Source organism: Doryrhamphus excisus, chromosome 3 (assembly GCF_030265055.1).
Source record: "Doryrhamphus excisus isolate RoL2022-K1 chromosome 3, RoL_Dexc_1.0, whole genome shotgun sequence".
NCBI lineage: Eukaryota > Metazoa > Chordata > Actinopteri > Syngnathiformes > Syngnathidae > Doryrhamphus > Doryrhamphus excisus.
The window spans coordinates 21,318,590-21,340,929 of record NC_080468.1 but is presented as its reverse complement, the minus strand read 5'-3'; the positions used below and the strand labels follow the sequence as shown (position 1 = coordinate 21,340,929).

Below are 22,340 nucleotides of genomic sequence, written 5' to 3'. Positions count from 1 at the left end.
AACAGCAAAAAAAGCAGAAAGTGATGTGCTACTTTCCCCCGGAGGAGTGCTTTTCACCTCTGTGGAACTATAACATCCTGTGAAAGACATAGCGGGGTCTTGAGGGGTGGCTAACACTTGTCAGCTCCTTTTAAAAAAACACACACACGAGTGGTATCACTTGTGCCACTTACTGTTTAACTCAAAAAGTGAAAGCAATTTGAAAAACAGAACAAGCAACAACTCTTTCATTTTGGGCTTCTCATACGTGATGGATAACACAAATTCTTTGCAGATACATGAGCAATGCCGCAGTGTTTGCTCAGCAATGACTCATTCCTTTTGGCCTTTTCAACCGATTTAAAAAAAAAAAAAATCATCAAACAACTTTCCAAATGTCAGCAGGAAAAGTTTGCCGCACTTTTGGACACACCCACAGTAGATAATTAGTGCACACAACAGGGTCCTGCAATGATAGGATGGTTGAGTACAAGCACCATATCCCTCAGGCTCTCAACCCTCTCCTGGACCTGATGACAGAATGTCAGTGCGATGCAGTGAGTGATGTCCTCCCTGTGTCAGGTAAATGGACTGAAATGGAAAGGTAGAGTGGCATGAAAGAAGAAGAGGGTAGGTAGGGCGGTAGGGTACATAAAGGAAATGAGATAAGAAAAATTCCATCGCTGTGGCATGCCACTATCAGCTGTGCACACCCATGCTCGTATTTCTACATGGACAGGAAGGGGAGGGATCCCTCTTTGAGGTAACGCATTGTGAAGTGACTAGAGATGGATGGGAGTCCACGGGCCACACTGAGAAAGCAATCGTTTGGAGCAACCTTTTCAGTCAGGGATGCAGAAATAGAGTCTAGAACAATGGAAGAACCTCATCAGCCAACTAAAGCTTAATTACGAAATTAACTGTTATTTTTGTACACATTGCAGATCCAGATTAATAGGATTCGGTGCGCTTCAGTGCGAAACCCTGGAAGCATGTATTGCATGTTCTTGGACCACATCTACTCGCTTTACTAAATCGGCTGTGGTTCGAAAAACCTTGATCCCACCTTGACTTGGACCAACCTTTGCGATCATGGGTGTGGAAAAGCATGCAAAACTGGAGCAACATGCCAAAGTGTGGCAAAGTATGCAATCCAGAACATTGGAAGTCTTGGAAGAAAATCAAAGCTCATCAGTAGACTAAAGCTAATTAATTACGGTTGAAAAATACCTTCAAACAGCTATTTTTCTACTCAGTGCCACTCCAGGTATGAGCCTCTGGAGGGTGGGGTGCTCTCGTTCTACGTCTTAAAGAGAGCTGAGTATAATTAAGACGACCCAAACACGCGGCACCGACTGAAAGAAGTCATTTAGGGGAATGGCTCAGGAGGAACGGCGGCAAATGAAACTTAATTGCGATGGGATCCATGGAGCCGTGCTGATGTGTCCAAAGCACTCGTGTGTAGAAGAGTGAGAGGCACAAATGAGCCACTGAAGTTTCGACAGAGGGTGCATACTAGTAAAAGTGAGTGAGGGAAGACAAAAACCTGCACACCAGGTGAAGAAAAATGTCCATACACATTCATTGTTTGTCCCAAATTGACTTTCCACATAAGAGGCTTGACTCCCTGCTAAGTATTATTTATCACAGATCATTGAAATTGGTCTTGTTTATGCGTCGGGGGGTCAAAGAGACAATCAGAGGTATTTAATGTGCCTGATGTCTCTCCCTTCAATTGTCATTTAAAGTTGTCATTAGCGCTGCTTTTTAAACGACCTTTTCACTCAATGCATGAATGCAATTAACGCAGTTCAACGAGGCTGGATAGAAGTGCTGAACAGGCTGGAGTCCTGCCAGTGTCACACATTGGAGACACAACGCTGGGATGTCACTTGCATTGAAAAAAAGAGGAGGGGAAGCTTTCATAGTCAATATAGGTTTCATTAATTAATTGATTGGAGGAGTATCTATTAGGACTTTTTATCTGCCTTCCCTTCCCTACCTTGACTGTGCTTTTCCTCTCCTTCAGGACATTTCTTGTAATGAGAAATGATTAAGTTATCTAAACACATACACAACTACAATATTGTGTTTTCTTCTAGTAAACATGAGTAAATATTACAGTACATGAACCATTACCGACAATTCAATCAGTGTAAATTTCTAATAATAATAAAAAAAACACTCCTACGTTTGCTTAACAAATCAGAAATTATTTGTCGTTTCTTCTTGGTGTGGTAGAATTCAAGTTAGTATTGTTTTTATTTTGAAGCTTACTTTGCACTGACCAGTGGGATCAACTGACAATTGATCCTGTATAACCGGACAAGACGTATGTTGCTGTTCCTCATGTGAGAGCACAAACCACTGAGTTCTGGTTAATTGGGAACTCTAAAATGTCCATAAGTGTGGTGTGAATGGTTGTTTGTCTATATGTGCCCTGTGATTGGATGGCAACCAGTCCAGGTTGTACAGTCAGCTGGGATAGGCTCCAGCTAGTGAGGACAAATGGCATAGAGAATGGATGGATGGACACTGTACAAGACTAAAACGTCAAATTAGCTTCTCTTGCACCATTCAATCATGCTCGCTTCCGGTGAATATCTGGCAGACCCTAAAATGCAGTTTCCCATAAAACAAACATTTTCTTTAACCCAGTGTCATCCATCAACCTCATGACAGGCCGATGATAATTAATAATGGGAAGCCTTGTTCTTACTATGTGCAGCTCCAGGTAGTCGCCCAGTCCTTTGGCGCTCTCCACCCTGACCAAGATGGCCTCTTTCAGCTGCGTGCTGAAGCCCACCGCCAGCCGATCTGCCCGCGTGCTCGGCCGGTCGTTGGGCGGCCACGTGTATGTGATGAGGGCTCCGCCTCTGCCGAAGATGTAGGTTGTCCCGGCTATAAGACACGGAGAGGAGAAACAAGAAAAATTAAGACATTCCAATCAACAAATACTACTACTCCTAGAAAATAAAGAAAAAATGGAAATGCTCCGGCCGAGTGGTTAGCGTGCAGGCCACACAGCTAGGAGACCCGAGTTCAATTTCACCCTCAGCCATCTTTCATCAGAACCTACTGAGGGGGTTATGTACACTTTTACCAAGCCACACCAGCTTGCAATATTTGGTGGTTGAATTTACCGGTAGCTTGTTTCACAAAATAAAATGTGGCCCACAAGTTTGGGCACCCCTTGGTGAAGAGGATTAATTTAATACAATTGGAATTAAAAAGGAAACTAAGAAAATAAGGAAATATAAGAAATACAGTAGATGAATATTGATTAAAAATGTAAGGAAAGGTGCTCATTGAATTGCTAATCTGTAGCCTCGCCTTAAGCTGAAGCGGAGTATGATGACAGACTTTGTCTTGTGTCGTTGATGCTGCCGGTTTAACCAGCGTGATTTAACGTCAGGTTCTCTTAGATCTCACCGTCAAAAGGAACTTGACAGCGTTCAGATTTGTGAGCCTTTAAACGAGCTATTTGCATGCTACACATATTTCACAGTCTGTGGGCGGTCACGATGCATTGTTTTTGTTTTATATCCCTGGTGATGGCGAACGTGAAGCGTTGCGTGGAGTCACGACATCACAGTGAACCGGTAGGCTTATGCGTGTTTCTGCAATGATGATGATTGCAGCGTTCACTACCCATGAACACATAAACATTCTATCCCCATTTTATCCAAATCTGTGAGGTGGCGGCATGGCAAGGTGATCCAAATGCAAAAGGAGTTTTCTCTCTTTGAACACGGTCAGATTGTTGACCATAAGCAAGGCCTGTTGTAGTGTGCCATTGCTGTTCAGGTTGGATGCACTAAGACAATCATTTTAAGTTCTTCAAAGATCCTGAGGGGTATGGAACAAAACAAGTCGAGTGGTAGACCCACAAAAATGTCACTGGCTCTGACCGGAGGATCCAGTTGGCTGTCCATCAAGACAAGGGATGATCCTCATGCCAAAAGAAGGTTGTTACTGGTGCCGATTGCAGTCCAATATACAGACAGTCTGTGAAAGAAGGCTTTTAAGAACAAAAGGCCACAAAATTGAATGCTTGGAATTTGCACTAGAGTATAAAACATGGGACATTGAAAGGTGGAAGAAGGTTTTATTCTCTGATGAGGACTAAACGTAAGCTTGACAACCCGAATGGCTTCCAAAATGACATGACATCATGATCTGGGGTGCTTTTCCTTCAATGGAACTATGGAGCTACAGGTTGTGCAGGGGCGGCAGCTGGTATTGTGGACATATTGCAGGGAGAAAGTTTTGAAAATTTTCAATTTTGATCAGGAGTATATAATAAGAATAAGAGTCTTCACACAGCACGTCGAGCAGCTAAGATGTGATCTTTTTTATTGCAATCTGCCAGTTATAATTTTACTGATATAGAAACTATGTTCGCCTTAATAACACCCCCCCCCCCCAAGTGTTAAAGTGTTGAAAAAGATTCAGGATAATGCAGCCTTTCCTACGACAGCCAAACACATTACAGTATACATTACAGTAACAGTATACAAATGTTGTTATTTCACGTGTGGGCTGCACAAAGAATATGATGGCTGCAGGAACAACAGGCCAAGTATACAATAGCCACAGTCAGCATTAGAACACGAACACACACACACACACACACACACACAGTCTTACAGGCAAAGGTAGTAGTTCCATAAAGGAATGAGACACACAGCTATCTGACGCTTTCAAGATCTAACAATCCTATGATAACCATTTGAAATGGGCTGACAAGCCCCCCCTCCTCTCCATTCCACCCACCCTCTCCTCATCCTCGTCTTCCTCCTCACTTCAATACCGGCGTGGCACAGCCTTTTGCTCCCCTCTTGTTGTTCCCCGGCGGCTATATTATTTCAGTGCTGACTAATTATCGCAGCATGACAGCGGCGGCTAGAAAAGGGGAAGATGAAGAGGAGGAGGAGGACAGCCATGCAGGAGAGGATGATGAAAGGCAACAAGGTGTGGAAGCAGCGAGGAAGGAAACGTGATGGCATGGGGGCAGGAAAGCTGTCCCCCTTACCTTAATAACATGGTGGAAGAACATCACAGACATGCTGTACATATAGTGCAGGCCGTGTTACCAACTCCTCAGGAAGGAAAGTAGATACTGGATGTCCTAAGTCACCAGAAGTTGCTCAATTATGTTTTTTTTATGACTGTTTAGAAATTATATTTTGCATATTTGAATACATTTGTTAGATTTTGTCGATAAATTATCATAATGTTTTATCTTATTTACTAAAAAAACAAGCATATTACAAGAAGGTAATGTATATGAAAGCATCTATGGTCCATGTTTTTGCCCCTCCCATTAAGATATGCCTTTATTCGTCCCTCAGTGGGGAAATTTGTATTGCACAGCAGCAAGAGTACAGAATCAGTTAAGCATTCTGTACAGTAATCCTAGCATCACAGCATCAACACGCCTGAAAGAGGATTCCTTTTTGTCGTTAATCGATGCAACATACATACATACATACTGTCAAGCACAGACTGAAAGTTGTTTTTGTCAATTAACACCCCGCTCATCCGCAGCGTCTGCCATATGTTACAGTCACACTCTTGTCACTGCTTTGAGTGTCTTCATCTTTAGCATCATCACTCTGTTATATGAGAGAAATTGGAATCCCCTTGCCTCCCCGTGTCCAACCACCTGCTTTGTTGCGATGATTGCTGCCTCCTGCAACTTTACTTTCCTGCGTGTGTGTGTGTGTGTGCTCGCCTCTAAATGAGGAGACGATAGGAGGCACAGCGTCCCTAATGAGTGCAGTCTGACAGGGTGCAACCATGTGTCACTGTTATCTCCCAGCAAAACACCTGCTGCACGGCTTCTGACAAAATCCACCTCCAAGGAGGGTGGTGGGAGGGGGTGTTCATCCCACTAAAATACGTCAGCAGGGCCCCTTAGTTCTCCCACAACATAGAATATTCACTTTATGCACTCTGGTTGGTTCACAAAAAAAAGTCCATATATGACTACTCCAAACTATATGAGCAGTCATATCAAGTATCAATTAATGCAAAATATAGCTTTAAGATGGAGGTTGGACACACATACGTGGGAATAATTACATTCACAGGCTGCAAATAGCAAATAACTATGGCAATAGTGTGTGCCATAGCAACAGGTGGTTCCATATGAAATGAATACATTTGAAATATTAGAGACAGGAGCTGCATGGCGACCGAGTGGTTACCACGTAGGTCTCACCGCTAGGAGACCTGAGTTAAATTCCACACATCTCTGTGTGGAGTTTGCATGTTCTATCCGTGCATGCATGGATTTTTTCCGGGTACTCCCGTTTCCTCCCACATTCCAAAAACATAGAAAAAGGTAGAAAATGAATGAATGACTGAATATTAAAGACACCCAGACGTATAATTCTTCTTCAACTAAACTTGCCAATTTGTCAAAAAATGCACCCAGATGCACCCCACCCTTGTGTTGCCTATGCTATTATTTTTCTTTGTTAGTGAAGGTTTCAGTTGATGTCAAAAATCTATGCAAAAAAATTTCGTCCACTCTCTCAGTTGGCATTTTATGTGTCTGTGTTTATATGTTATGCATGTGTCTTGTGATACAAATACACTGCTTCAGTCCAACTGTATTTGTAACATATCTTTATTCCAAGACATTCCTATGAGCACCTCATTGTGCACCAAAATGTATTTTTAACTATTTTAACTTTTTTAAAATTGTTTAGCATTTTCACAAAATTGATAAACACAAAAATATCAAAGTGGTTTTCCTGCATCCTTTGATTTTTCAGTTTGCAGCGGTGGAAACAATTTGGACATCCCTGCTTTAGGGTGTTCAGCTGAATCACCACTGAATTTGGTACACACCTTTAGGGGACAGACATATAGGAGCAAGCTTGGTTGAACAAGCAAAATGTGTTAGCAGGAACACAGCAGACACTTGGCAACTAATTCATGTCATTGGCCATTTGTCTCATGATTACATAAGCATAACAGTATTACATGTATGCTAAAATGTATTCCAAAGCATTTTAACGACAACACATAGGCGACGCCACAAATGTCATTTATTTCTTATGCGCTCTAGTAACAATGTAAAGTGGTGTGAATGTGAAGTAAATAAAAGACACAAATATTCCTTTTTCGCTCACCAGTTGCTGTTTGATTCTAAAAAGTTAAATCAATTCCAGGTTGCCTTGCAAATAAATGGAGTATGGATCCATCTGACCTTTAGTCAAACCATGTAGGCCTTTTGGTCAAATAACAATGATGGAGATTTTACACCAAAAAAGAGAGTTGAAATATCTATCAGTCAAGTCCAATTAGCGGTGCTACCATTGACCCGGCCAGTCGATCCTACCTGCTGTGCCAGAGGAAGCCAGATTATTATTACAGCACAATGATTTCCTTTCACAAAGTTGCTTTTATTTTGGTATTAAATGAACAAATATAGATCATAATTGTGTGCCTTTTATAACTCAACAACAGTCACACCATCACCATTGGAATTCTTCATATTAGTAGAACAACATCTGCACATAACCAGCCACCGTTTGACAACCCTGCACCACCTTAAGTTCCAGTGTTCCACTGAAAGAAAAAAAAAAACAAAACACCCCAGATCATGATGAACCACCCCTCCACTGTGCTGGGTAGAAAACATCTCAGGTGGGATGCCAGTAACATTGAAAGCAAACTGGACCGTCGGGGTTACATTTGTTCTCATCAGAGAATAAAACCTTTTTATGTTCCCGGGCGTAGTCTAAACTGGCAGTTTTGTGGTGCTGAGAAAGACATGGTGTTTGAATTAGGTTTTTGTTTTTGAAACCCTTCATCCGCAGATGCCATTTGATGGGTTATTGTGCTGCAGTCGGCACCAGCAACTGCCTTAATTGGGATCAAGGACTGCCCTGTGTCTTGACGGACAGCCAATCGGATCCTCCGGCTCAGCAAAGGTGTAACTTTTTTGGTTTGTAATGCTCAGGATCTTTCCTAAAATTTTGAGTGACAGCTTTACTGCGTCCAAACTCAGCAGCAATGGCACTCTGTGGGAGGTCTTGCTTATGCCGCTCAATGATCCGACCACATTTATGAAGGACCGCGCGCATTTGCAGCACATGCACACTTGAGTGCATTGAAATTTCCCCTCAATGCATAAAATTTTTTCACTTCCCGGTTGCTGTATATTTCTATGGATAGGTTGTAGGCATAGTTCTTATAAAAATGTTTCCAGCAGATTCTCTGCAGAGATCAACAACAAAGACACAACAAAACTGTGCCACTATTCCAAGGTGTTGTACGGTTGTATAACTGTGAAGTGTGAGGCACTAAAAATAAAATCAAACTGACGCGATTGTGATCTTGTCTTCTCTCATTGAGCGTAGGGCTAATATTAAACACAACGGTGCATATAATTACAAGTGAAGGGAGCATCAACACAAAATTAACCTGATCTTTTTTCTTTGTTTTTATTAATGAGTGACTTTTCATCTACCTACATTCAAACACAGGGGGATTTACTCTCCGTGGGGGGTACTGCATCCTACTGAGCACTAAATAGGGCAACCAAAATATTTAGAACCTGCTCTAATTACTGCACCTCAATCAAAGCTGAGCATTAAATCACATTTCCCCCCACTCTTGTATTGAAAACCATGATATAGTGCACCTGAGTGTCCAGTGAGTGTACATGACTGTGGAATTAGCGTCATATATGCATTTTTGTTTATCATGCATATAAAATGTGGGCTATGTGTGGTGTGAAAGCCAATTAATGACACTGTATTACAGATAACATGCACACATGCATCTTTTTTAATGGAAGGGGAGGCTCTGATACTGCACGACCAGTTACGTGCAATTACAGGCAACACACACACACATAGACAAACAAGAACCATAACATCTTCTCCCATTAACTCTTCTAATAACATGCCAATCAAAGTGTCAGCAAGTGGCAACATTGCATGAATATTTAAGCTGTGGGACGTCGCCATTTGATTAGTCATTAAGTCTGACGGCTCGGCACAACTGTGCTGACCCATCTCCCGTATAAGAAATTACCAAAAGTGAGACAGTGTATATACACTGTATGTAAGTACACTTTTATGTAAGACTCGTTTCAGATTTGCATTGACACAATATACAAAATCCTTCATTCATTCATTTTCCACCGCTTATCCTCACAAGGGTCACGGGGGTGCTGGAGTCTATCCCAGCTGTCTTTGGGCGAGAGGCGGGGTACACCCTGGACTGGTCGCCGACCAATCACAGGGCACATGTGATGTTTTTGGAATGTGGGAGGAAACCAGAGTACCCGAAGAAATCCCACGCATGCACGGGGAGAACATGCAAACTCCACACAGAGATGGCCCAGGGTGGAATTGAACTCGGACCCGATATATAAAATAAGTGTGGTAAAAAGGTATTTCCACCTCCCATTTCAGTTGCGGCCGTCGTCTTCCCCCAGCTGTGATTTCGGATGACAGTGGCCATTGTAACAATGGAATAAAGACTCTTTCAGTGAAGGGGCGGAAAGCGTATGACTTGAGGTGGACTCAAAGTTCTACTTAAGCTGGGATCTATAAACTACAAACTGCGTGAATGTGTGTGTATGTGTACTTTTCATAAGTCTGAATATGTTTGTCTGTACACATTTTGAAAACCTACAGTTAGAATTCCACGCACATTTTTATAGATGAGACCTATGGCCTAAACACTTAAAATGCCAGACCACCACTGCACTGTGAGTACTTCCTTCAGTTGTAATAGACCCTCGTATTGAGCTAAGAGGGTGTAAGGCAACACCTTGCACAATTAGTTTGTCCAAGCCTCCACTTGGGCAAGTCGGAAATGAAATACACTGTTGGAGCACACTTGACCGCGGGTTAGAGCAAGATTCCGCACTAAATGCTGCTTTGATTAAATGAGCGGATGATGCCGCAGTGCGTTAGTGTACTGCCAAGGGAGGTTTGGGGAGAGCAAGAGCAGAAGTGTTTGATAGAAGAAAAATATTTCATGTTAGGGGAATAATAACCTTGGATAAGCAGGAATCGAGAGGGAAAGCTAGACGGTGAAGAATAAGGCTGAAGTCGGATGAAGAACGGGGTGGGATAAATAGGAAGGCTCTTCCTGTGAGCAAGAACTTCGTTGTCATTCCCCAGGACTGTGTTCTTCAGACTCCACAGTATCCTACATCAAAAGCTGGTGTGGAGATGAAAGAAGGACAGTCTGTGGTGGATGTGTGAAATGAATACATAATATTGAGTGTGTATGGGCTTTGATACACACTCAGGTCAGCTATGTGGGATTAAGGTTGCACCACTGAACATCCAACATGAAATTTTATATTCTTCTCTTGAATGAACAAAAAATCCATCATATGACAAAATACATTCCAAAGCGATACAGTACGTGAGAAAAAAGTTGGTGGTGCTATAGCCCCAAACTGTGTAGCCATTTTAGTCAAGACAAGGTGAATTAACACTAGAATGCCCAGGGGTAAGGGTCCCTAACTAGAAAACCCAGAGGCGACCCAAATGGTTGGACTCGGGGGGCTAGTTTTAGCAAATGACCCATCCTGAGGTATGAACAGCCTTTTTTGTTATGTAAAGTGGGAGCTTCTATGCCAAGAATGCCCAGAGAGTAGCCAAATGGCTACCCTCTGGGTGACCAATTTTTGCTAATCCTGAGGTGCAAACCGAATTTTTGTTCCGTAAACAAGGCAGTCACGAACACACCACAGGAGAGTGATCCTGCAGTATCATCATCAAAACCATGCGAACCCCTAAACCTAACGCCAAACCTCTAACCCCTTATCAGTTAGAGGTTAGGGTAAAACTACAGTCAAGGCTGACAGATTATTTCCCCTTTTGCCATGTTTGCATGAATCACCAACTTCACACAGCTCATTAAGAATAACTAAAGATTAAAGTCTCAATGTTTATGGAGTAGACATGCAACTGCATCTCCGTCTGGTCTGGGAGCTGCAAGGCCTCGGACTGGACGTTACTGCAGAGAGTGGTGAGGACAGCGGAGAAGATCATCGGGACCCAGCTCCCCCCCATTAGGGAAATAGCAAACAGCCGGTGTGTATCTAGAGCCCATCGGATCTGCTCTGACCCCACACACCCCCAGCATGGACTGTTCTCTCGCCTGGCATCGGGGAGAAGGCTCTGCAGCATCCGCTGTAGGACGACCAGGTTCAGAGACAGCTACTTCCCCCTGGCCATCAGACTGCTGAATGCCAAATAAGCCCCTCTATCTTACTTACATTATTATTATTTATTTTAATTATTTAAATTATTTGGGCAATTTACTGTTCACGCTGCACTTTACATTATGTTGTTCATATTTGGTGTCTATTTATTCTCCACATTATTATTATTGTTATTATTTATTATTACTTATCTTCTTTTGTGTCTGTTATATGGGAGCCAGGCAACGACATTTCGTTGGCAATTTCACTACTGTGTTTTTGTGCAATGACAATAAAGGAAGTCTATCTATCTAACACGGAGCAAACTATCTGCACCTCACTCAATTTTCAACTCAGAAGTTCTGTACCGAAAAACTTGATAACCCACATATGCACCGTTACACGCCTAGTAAACGCTGACTTTGCACTGCAGGTGGAGTTTTTTCAATAATATGTTGAATGTGGACAAAAGGCCAAAACACTAAAAAAAAAAAAGACATGCTTCTAAATCCACTGGACCCATGTCGATGTGGACAAGGTCTTAATTGGTTCAACAAAGAATATTCCAGTAAGACAGTAAGACAGTAAAATCTGGGGTAATTGTCATACTCTGAAAGACAATCGTCTGTGCCTCAGTTCTGTGAATCGTTTGAATGAAGTAAATCCAGTTTATTGTACTGCTTTTATCTCTCCTCACTCATTCTGACCTGAATGGATTCCTGGATGTGGCACTGGGTCGCCTGCCACCGAGCTGATATCTTCTGAGGAGGAAGGCAGGGAGGCGAGAAAAGCCTGATCCTAAATAAATGACTTTCTGTACTCTGAGAGCCCTTGAATGGAAAACAAATCAAGCTGAACCAATGATCCGAGAGGACAAAAACCCAAACATGAGGGCAGAGACGGAGATTTGCTGCGTGCTGTGTCTGGAACCACAACATTTAGCCAAAGGCTTGCCATTTACTCCGTGTCTCTTTTGCTAACTGCCTCACTTTCTCCCCTCCTTTAACCTTCTCATCGCCACCCAGACCATCTTTTTCTCTGCGGGTTGGCACGCGGCGGCCATTACATAACCCTCCATTTGGTGGCAGGTGCTGGAGACGGCTCTGCGGCCAGCGCAAAAGCACTAGATAGGCTCCTTAACGAGACAAATATACAATTCCACCAATGCTGAAGGCACGGCAAACAAACTCACTGGTGTCCCTGCTCCCAATGCGTCATCATTTAAGATGAGGAGCAACTTGACTTTTAAGGTAATCTGTTGGGCGGGAGTCAATGGCTCTCAGCGCAACTTGGCCCAAATGGCGGCCAACACAAGCACACTGTGGGCTGTGTTACAAATACTCATTGTTTTTAATGGGATATAGTTGCTATGCACCCGACTTCACCTTCTTTTGCATGAGAGCCCGGTTTTATTTATATCGCCTAAAATCAAAGGATTGTCTCAGCGGCTTTAACTGTCTCTTCTTGGAGCCTTGATTTGAGTGACAAAATCCACAATGACTGAAAAGAAAAACCATGAATGTGGCGGAAAATGCAAGAACAGCCATTATGACAACCAAGCACAAGTGTGCTTGTGGAACGTATTAAAGGGATGGTTTTGACTTTTTAACATGAAACTGTATGACATCCACATCAGCAATGTAGTGCATCAACGGTCACTTTTCAACTACTGTGCCATGTGAGACTTTTGAGGTTTTTGTGTTGACTAAAGCAGTTTCAGCTCGTTGGCTGAAGTCACATATGTAAAGCATTTTTCTTCTCAAAACCATATGCATTTAAGCAATACTTTTACCATTTTCCACAAAAACAAAAAACAGACCTCAAAATCGCTCAGCTCTGTATTCTCTCTTTGTTTCATTGCAAGCTGCCGCCTGTCAAATGCTGTGTACTTTTGTTTCTCACCTGCTTTACAATGTTTACTACAGTGATCGTGAAAGTAAACATGACTGACATCACAAAACGAGTGATGAAGACATTCCTTTGATGGGCAGAAAGAGAGGAGCAACAGAGAAGTGGTCCAAGCTGAAGCTGAAACCACAGCTGTAGCTGTGAAACCAACAAACCGTTCCAAGTGTAATACCGTTTCTAGCTTCTAAACAAGGCAGTAATTTGTGGCATTTAATTAGCGAGGAACTAGTTCTTACCTGGGGTGCTGGAACAGAATAACTCTTCAAAAACGTTTCTTCCACTGTCTGGGAATGCAGGAATGTGCTGAAGTGTGCACGACACGCACAAAGCTGTTTCTTTAGGAGATGAATAAAGTATCTATCTATCGAGAAGACAAAGTTGCCTAATAATATGGCAATGGCAGGAAAGCAATGGAATATATATAGAATATAAGGCCATTCAGTCATATTCTTATTCAACCCAAGTAAATAGGTACACACATTAATAAGCCTGCACCATTTTTTAAGTATTTTCTTTCGTGAAAACAGTGAAACCACTTTAGTTGTCTGGTGCAATAGCAGTCATTATCCCAGCATGTAAACACTGTGAAACAAGTGATGGAAATGTGTTCAATAGTTGACAGGCGGCAGCGTGCAGTAATACGAAGGGAGAGAAAGCAGCATAGAACGATTCTGAGGTGTCACTTTTTTCTTGGAAAACAGTTTTGTGACCCAAAAGTATTTTTTTCTTTTTAACGCAAATAGTTTTGAGAAGTAAAATGCTTTACTTTTGTGACCCCTGCTTTATTCAAAAACTGAACAGAAGTCTGCTCACGGGACAAAGTAGAAGAAAAGCCACTGTTGATGCACTTCACTGCTGATGGGGACCGAGTCCTTCCACCAATATTAGATGTCTATATACAGACATGACTGTATGTGTTTGTTTGGCAAGAGTGTATCAAGTGTGTTGCCGTGCTAGTATCTTTCTGACAAATACATCTCATGGTTGCACGGTTAATAAATCCCATACGCCAAATTGGTCTCATGCTCAATGTCCTGGGTGTTTAACCAAATAACCACACAATTTTGGGAACTGACATTGTCTTCCAATTGAGCAAGATTGGTAGACAAACATGGCTGCCATCAGGCAAAATGTTTTTGCAGGGGCAGCTAGCAAGCTTTGTTTGAGGAAAAAAAACACACAATTTTGAAATTGTGTTTTTGTGAAATTTGAAAAAAACACAATTTTTTCCAGTATTCTTCACAATTGAGGACATTGGAAATGTAAAAAATGCTGCTTTGTGGAAGCGGACCTTTGTCCGCAAGGTCTGCTTGATTCCACACTAATCCACACACTGAATTCTCCTGATGGGATGAAACAGTGGGTAAACACACAGCCAAGCATTTGTCTCTAGGCCATTTTGGGGTCTGGGAAATGCATGGCAGCGCAGTTAAGACGGAAAATTCCTCCGCCATTTACCATTTTTAAATGTCATCCTAGTTTAGCTGTGTGCAGGGAAAGAATTAGTCCAGCGCTGAAAAAGGGCGAGTTGTGCTCCTCAGTTGTGATGACAGAAGTTGCTGCTGAATGCTCATCCAAGTACAAAGACGGTGCGTCCATGCGCTCTTCAAGTATGATAAGACAGGTTACGGTGGCGAGCGGCAGCCGAGCTTGGCTGAGAGATACGCTTGGAGGCAAATAAAGTGCAAATCATATCAGGGCTTGTCAACGGTAGCGCGCAGATAAGAGCACAATAAACCCTGCCCCGACACACACAAACATGGCAGCCATTCAAGCGTTGTAGCACTAAACAACTCCAAAGGCATCGACTCAAAAGTAGAGCCCTTATTAGTGGCTATGGAGGAGCTAATGAAGGTAATAAGACACATAATGAGTGGATTTGAAACACGGTGTACCCAGAAATCAGCAACAAAACCCAACTAAGACGACAACACAGAAAAGTGCTGTGTACTTCCTCTGCCCTCTTTTCACCCCCATCACTTTCAGTCAACAGATTTAGGAGGGGGAAAAATAGTTTCACAGATGTCAAGAAGTATTAGCTTCTGGTGCGAGGCGATGGAGATGAAGGCAAAAACCTGCTAATCCTTTTTATTCCTTCCATAACGCTCATTGGGAGCTTCGGCATCAGACATTGAGCTACTGTAGCTACCAGATGCAGCGAGATGCCATGAAAGCAGTAAAACAGGTGACTAGACAGATGAACAGACCCGTACAAGATGTTTCCTCGTGTGGAATAGTGTCTCTCAACCAGAGGAAATGATAGTGATGGTTAAGTTTATTTCAAACACAAAAATATGTTAGACTGCGGATTTCAACAAGCCTGAAACGACTTAGAAAGATGCAGAATGTATTGAATCCTACTCCTTCTCCACGTCTCAACAATTCCTAACAGGGAAATAAAAGGATGCGGAATGTCTAACTAAAAAGAGAGCTCATGTTTTTGTCACTGTTTACTCCTATATTAGTTCTTTCATTTTTTGAATAAGCTCTCTTGACATCCCAAGTTGAGCGTAGTTTACATAGTCAAAGCAAAGAGAAGGCAGACAGTACGTTTGAAAACAAGCGCCCTCTCGGCAGCCACTCTCCGTGACATACAGCATCTTTAAAAAGAGCAGAAATTGTGATGAAAAATAATAACTCTAACTGCTTGGAAATTATAGGTGAAAAAAAAATAAAAATTCTGTGCAGCATGTTGTATTTTGGAACCATCTTTGTCATAGAAGGTCGAGACAGTGACAGCATAAAGAGACGGAGTTGCAATCTAATACATTACAAATGGCTGCGATCGTTTCTGTCACTTGATAGCCTTTCCCAAGGCATTCAAGATGCCAGAGCACAACTACTAGAAAGTTGTGGAATGCTATGAATTTTAACATGAAGTGATGCACTAGTGCTTGGAAAAATTGAACACAGTGGATGCAAATACAACATCTATTGCAAGCAGGACTGAAAAACAAATGAAAAAAAGAGCTTGTGAGAGGCCAAAAAGGAGATATTTATCATTCCCTCTTGAGCACGGAGGGAATGAATGAGTCGGCATGTCTGGATGGGCTGACATTTTGCTCCCTATTTACTCTCACAGCTGTTCCTGACAAAATGGAGAGTGGGAGAGACTTGTATAGAAGCCGAGCAGGAGATGGAGGACTGGGAGTAAGGAAATGGCAGATTGCCACCTTTGCCTCCGACCTTCAGTGGCTGGCGCTACAGCCTCTCCTTGTTGTCTATCTCCTCAGCGACAATAATCTGCCCTCGTCTTTTATCCCTGTAACTTTGCAGATGCTGACACAGGCCGTGCTCTTCCGAGGACGGCTTTTCTTTTCTGAGGTACCCCTCGTGAGGTTTCACACCAGCACAGAGGAGGGAGGAGTGACCAAGGTGAAGTGTGCAAGGATGTGGCTTTCATAAAGACTGCAGTCCAGTCCAGGCAAGCATCACATTCCCTGGAGCATTTCTGCAGAACTACAGAATAAAACAGTCTGCTCTGCTTGCTTAATATAGGAGGCTAGCCACCCAGCTATGGACATCAACTATTCTGGCTGAACGGCATTACAAACGCCACATTTAAATTCAGCATCCCCAACAAAAAAAAAGTGCAGATTTGACACACAGTGGGGAAACAACAGCTTACAATGTGCCAAACGGCAAAAAAAAAGTGACTCCTAATCTCATTAATTGTCGTCTCCGTGGTTAATTTAACCACCTAACATGATTTTTAAACAAGTCTTTATAGGAAGGAGCAGTGTCGTCTGTTGCTACATTCCCTGGAGCTTCGATATGTACTTTGAGATAAGTAAGAAAGCCACATTATGGCTTCAATCCAATACAAGAGGTGAGACAAAAACAATGTTGTTTTTAATCTCTACAAGTGGAAGAATCACCTGCCTCAGTTAAGGTCAGTGTTCATGACTCCACCATTAGAAAGATACTGGCCTGCATAGTTTGAAGACAAAACCACTGCTGGAGGCACCATAAGGCTTGTCCTAATTTTGTAAGAAAACATCTTAATGGTCCCAAAGACCTTTGGGAAAATACTCTATACTGTAATACTGGTCTGACGAGACAAAAGTTGAACCTTTTGGAAAGTGTGTGTCCCATTACATTTGATGTAAAACTAGCACCACATTACAGAAAAAGAACATCATACCAACAGTGAAATGTGGTGGCGGTAGTGTGATGGGCTGGGGATGTTTTGCTACATCAGGATCTGGGAGACTTCATCTGATAAACGGAACCATGAAAAAAAACCAGAAAGAGACTGTTCGACGATCTGTTCATGACCTCAAGCTGAAACAAACTTGGGTTCTGCAGCAGGACAATAACCTGAAACACACTAGCAAGTCCATCTCTGAATGGCTGAACACAACAAAATGATAACTTTGGCGTGGCCTGGTCAACGTCCTGACATGAAACCTCTTGTGATGCTGTGGCATGACCTTAGAAAGGTCAATTCTGCCAAGATGAGTGGGCCAAAATTCCTCACAAAAGACTCACTGCAAGTTATCACAAATGCTTGATTGCGGTTGTTGCTGATGAGGGTGGAAACTGCATTTTGTGTTCAGTTACGTTTACACCGACTAAAACATTTGTTTGTAGATCTGAAACATTTAAGTGTAACAAACAAAGTGTAAAACTTGTTCACGAAGCTGTAAGTCATCAAACATAGCCCATTAGATTGCAGAGGAAGCAGGAAGCAAAGAAGTGATAAAAATTAGCTTTAATAAGACGTCCGACTGCACAATGAAAGCCCAACAATGACCTTCATAAATTGGTGCTGCTCCATCAGCAGGAACACGGGTGATGCAACTGAGCCTGAAATGTAAGAGACCCCAGTTTGGCAGCGCTCGACGAGTCGTGTGCATGGAGAATATTAAGGTCAATATAGTAAATCATCAGTGTGAATCAACACTCAGAGGACACTCTGGCCCATGAGAACACACTTAGTGGACAACAAGCGCCCACACGTCCTAGACATGACATTTTGTCCCCCAACGTGGGTGACAGAAGCCAGCAACAGCGTCTTTTGACATACGCATGACAAATGAGCACAGCCGCCCGGCTCGTCCTTAAAACATGTCGCACTAGTCAATTTGCAGCCTCACCACCATCTAGTTTAATTTCAAATGTTCACCTTCTTGCCCCCACCCTTCCTGACTCATACAATGTTTTCATGTTATGCAAACGCAGCTTCCATATACGCAGAGCGATGACCATAAATCATCTCCTGCCGACTGTTTTATGCTCAGCCAAGCGTCACACTTGACAACATTCACGTCCTGCCAATTCTTTGGTCACGCCCCCTCGATTGCTGCAGCACTGGCTTGAAACTTGTACAAAGTGATGGCGTTTTAGTTTGGGTGAAACTGTGTGGAACAAAATTGTATGGAATAATGACAACAATATGGAAAGGAAAGTAGAGGCTAAAATAAGTCTGAAATCATGTTAGTATTCTATCTAAGTTCATCATCAAATATTCATTCAGAATTAATGCATGATGACTCCAAGATGATTTTTAAGATGGTGGACGTCAAAGGTCATCTCCTTAACAGCACTTTGCCAAAGGAAATTCACAAGAAATCATGCACTTGCATGCTTTGGAGGGCAATTACATAATGTTTGAGTGCCTCATGTTTATATTCTCTTGGACTAAAAAATGTGAATGAGCATTTTTATTGCTAAGATGAAGCATAGTGCATAAAACACATCCCCAAATCTCACTGAAATGCAGCTTGTTGTCTACTTAAATGCACATAAAATTATGTCGGAGGTAGTAATAAGGTATTACAAATTAAGAGAGTGATGCACCCCTGTCTGGCTGCAACAAGAGTCCTATCAAAAGTTACAGCATGAGGACAACCCTTCAGCAAAGTTAATTAAAAAAAAATCATTTTCTGAACACAGGCAGAGTTATGTCTTTCTCCTCCACTTGCCACCGGCAGCGGTGAGGAGTGCACGAAGGGAAAAAAGCCGACCGCTAATTTGGAGCTATAAGCGGATTGCACAGAGTGAGGCTCGGGGGCTTAGTGCAGATTTCAGGCCAGTGTGTTTAACGCTGGAGAGATTGCTGGGGTCACACCAAGCGCCACTGAAACCGTATAAAATAAAATAAATGTCAGAACTCTACACTTGGCACTGTATTTTTAAAGTGTTCAGGCTTGATCTGTGCTAGCAATCCTTGGAATAAACATGTGTGAAATTATATCTATATAATAATAAACCATGCTTTTCAGGTATTTCTTAAATAAATGCTGCGGTGTAGCGTTAAATGTATATGCAATCAGAATTTTTGATACAGAACTTGGTGCAGAGATGCACCAATTTCCCCCCAAAAATGGGAGACATAAAAAATTATTGCTGTAAGCCAGGGGTGTGTGGCCCGGGAACCGCTCTGTTTTTTATTGAAAATGAATCAATTATTAATGAAATACACAGCCTGCCCAAAAAATGTCACCACCTGGCTTTAACTAAGCAAAAGGATAAGTGCCGCCCATTGGATAATTACCGCATGGGTCATTATGTTTCAGCTGGCAAGTTATTTAACAGGAACTTATGCAGTGAGTTTTCTGCAAAGCTTTCTGGGTGGGTTATTGTGTGTAGCTGCTCTACAAGAGTCCACAACTCAATACAAAGGGCCGAAAATGACAATAATAGGTCCTCTTTAAAGCCGCTTACACAAAAGCTTAAGCATATTTTGTCCCTTTGCTGTACCATAAATGAAATGAATCATAACCTTACAACTGAGATTTGTACCAAAGTGCAAACATGTCACTTACCTTGTTGTGTATCAGAGAGCAGGAGAAGAGAAAAAAAGAGGGGAGAAAAAAGCACATTAGTTCCTGCAGACCTTAACAAAATGTACAATCATTCCAACATTGATAACCACAACACTCATTTGTCATACTTAGCCATGGCCCTCGCTCTCTTTAGAGCACATAATAGATGGCAGACGTAACACAAACTCGTGCAAAAAACACAAGGCAAGAATCCAAAGAGTTTAGAAATGTGTGAAATTGTAAAGTGAATTCACAGGTTTGCAAAAGTGTTGCAGACAACTCTGAATAGCAAGGTTAGCACCTATGCTAAAGCTAATCCAACACAAAGGGAGGTTCTGGCAGTCTGGAAGTGACACAGAGTTGCCATGGCAACGAGAGAGCGAGACTGTTTTGTAGATCATCAAACAGACATTATCTGCAATTGCTTCTTCCTAACTACTTTAAAATTATGAAAAATATGTCAGTTTAAGTACAACACGTTGAAAAATCAGATGTACAATGTATTTGTTTGTGGTATGCAGTAAAGTCTGACATACTGCGGCCTGTATGTAGCACTCTGGCTTTCCAAAGTGTGCTATCCAGAGTGTGATGACCTAGTTTGGCAGAGTGGGTGCTTCCTTAATGTGCTAATATTGCAGAAAAACATGCAAAAGAGGGTGTGATGGTGCCAAGACCGCCTTGCTAAGCAAGGTTCAAAGGGAGCTTTCTGAGTGGAGCCATGGTGGGGGCCAAAAAATTAGCTTGAAAATTTGAGACCTCTCCAATTTCATCCCTCTAGTCCTTGCAAAACATGTCAGGATACGTCTAGGAACAATGTCGGGAGTTAGATGGGTGCACCAATCCACACACACTTTGCCACAACTGTCGCCATCTGTAAGCGGAATTATGCAAATACACATTGCAGCTGTCTACACGAGCAATAAAAAGCATTTTGAATCTGCTGAATTCATTTTTTTTTTCCTTTTTCCTCGCAGCTCCCCAATTTTCATTATCTAGGTCAGCCATGGCGGACACTCTGAGGGAGGCAGAGGGGTGCTGTCATGTGTTTGCACTCACTGATTGACTGAAATATATGTTAGATGGTCTTTGTTTGTTTCAGATAAAACTTTGGCTCGCATTTGATCAAGTGTGATCTCCATCTCCCGGACCTGGTGTATACCAAACTAGAGGATGTCTCGATATGCTCTGGTGCTATTTAGCTCATTGGAGCTCAAACTTAAACACTACATGGACCTAGGACATGGACCACTGGTAAAATGACTGCAAAATGTATGCAGAAACGATACATACTGTATGCAGAAAACACTAACTCGAATTGTCCATTGGTATGAATGTGAGTGTGAATTGCACCAGCATCCTGTCACCCTTGTGAGGATAAGCGGTAGAAAATAAATGAATAAATAAATGAATAGTGTCCCCTCTTAAATCACGTACTGCTTGGTAGCTTTACAAATAAAACAGTAATAAAACTACAACACAAAGAATATACCAAACTCACAAAAAAATTCTTCAGTCCACTCATACTGGATGACTAAGCCGCTAAACACGATAGTATTTAAATAAATAACATATGTCACCAACCAGCAGATGGCATTTTAGTTGGAAAATGATACGAAAGCTGCCCAATCGAGTCCTTACTTTATGCATATGTTCCTTACTGCACCACCTTTGGTCCATGACAAAAATGTGAACACAGTGTGGAAGCCACCCACACCAAAGTACAAACCACAATGGGGCTGTAACTTCCCAATGCCGTTCACATGCAATATGTCAGTAAAACAGCCTGTCTTTGTGTTGCACTCTCAGCTGACCCCCCCCCCCCCCCAAAAAAAAAAAAAAAAACAAAAACAAATAAAAACACCCTCCCACCAGTCGCTGGCATTTCGGAGTCACACGCAAAGAAAATGATGCTATGTGTCACAACGCTTATTTCACCATCAAATTTATGAGCTAATTCCAGCAGGCGGGGGAAGACTAGTGTCACTTTTTGTGCCATGCCGCTCACTCACTCACAAATGACATTTTGCATTCCTTTCCCTGCACACGTCCTCCGTCTTGTCATCTTCCCGCCCCTTAACCGCCACCTACATGTCAGGTGGAGTAATCGTGTTTGTCGACCACAGACATAATAATAACCATAAAGCCATGGCTATGAAGAAGCCATAAAGGGTGCACCCAGCTCTCTCGGGGGCACTGTAAATACACAATTAAATGCTCAATGATAATGGCAAAGGCACCTATATAATTGGCAGTCATTGCCAAGCTTGCCAATTATCAAAGAATGGCTGCAGTGAGTTCTAAAAAGTCAGCAAAGACAAACGAACGGATCCTGTGAGAGATTCGACTAAACTTTGTGTGCGTGTGCATGTTCTCTGTTGTTGGACTGTAAATTATTTAGCATATAGAGAGAGCCCCGAGGCAAACCAAGCTCCACCTCCTTCTCTACCTTTTAACTAAAACAATGGTAGGATGGTTTATTTGTTTCTGAAATG

At 42.3% G+C, this 22,340-nt stretch overlaps 1 protein-coding gene across 4 annotated transcripts in view; it reads right to left on the bottom strand.

Moving 5' to 3' along the window:
- Positions 1-22,340, bottom strand: part of LOC131125407 (neurexin-2-like) — a 410,351-nt gene that overhangs the window by 62,103 nt on the left and 325,908 nt on the right. For all 4 annotated transcript variants that reach the window (XM_058066943.1, XM_058066944.1, XM_058066946.1 and 1 more), the window contains one exon: positions 2,699-2,880. In XM_058066943.1, the coding sequence (XP_057922926.1) occupies positions 2,699-2,880 (182 nt within the window). The remainder of the gene's footprint in view (positions 1-2,698; positions 2,881-22,340) is intronic.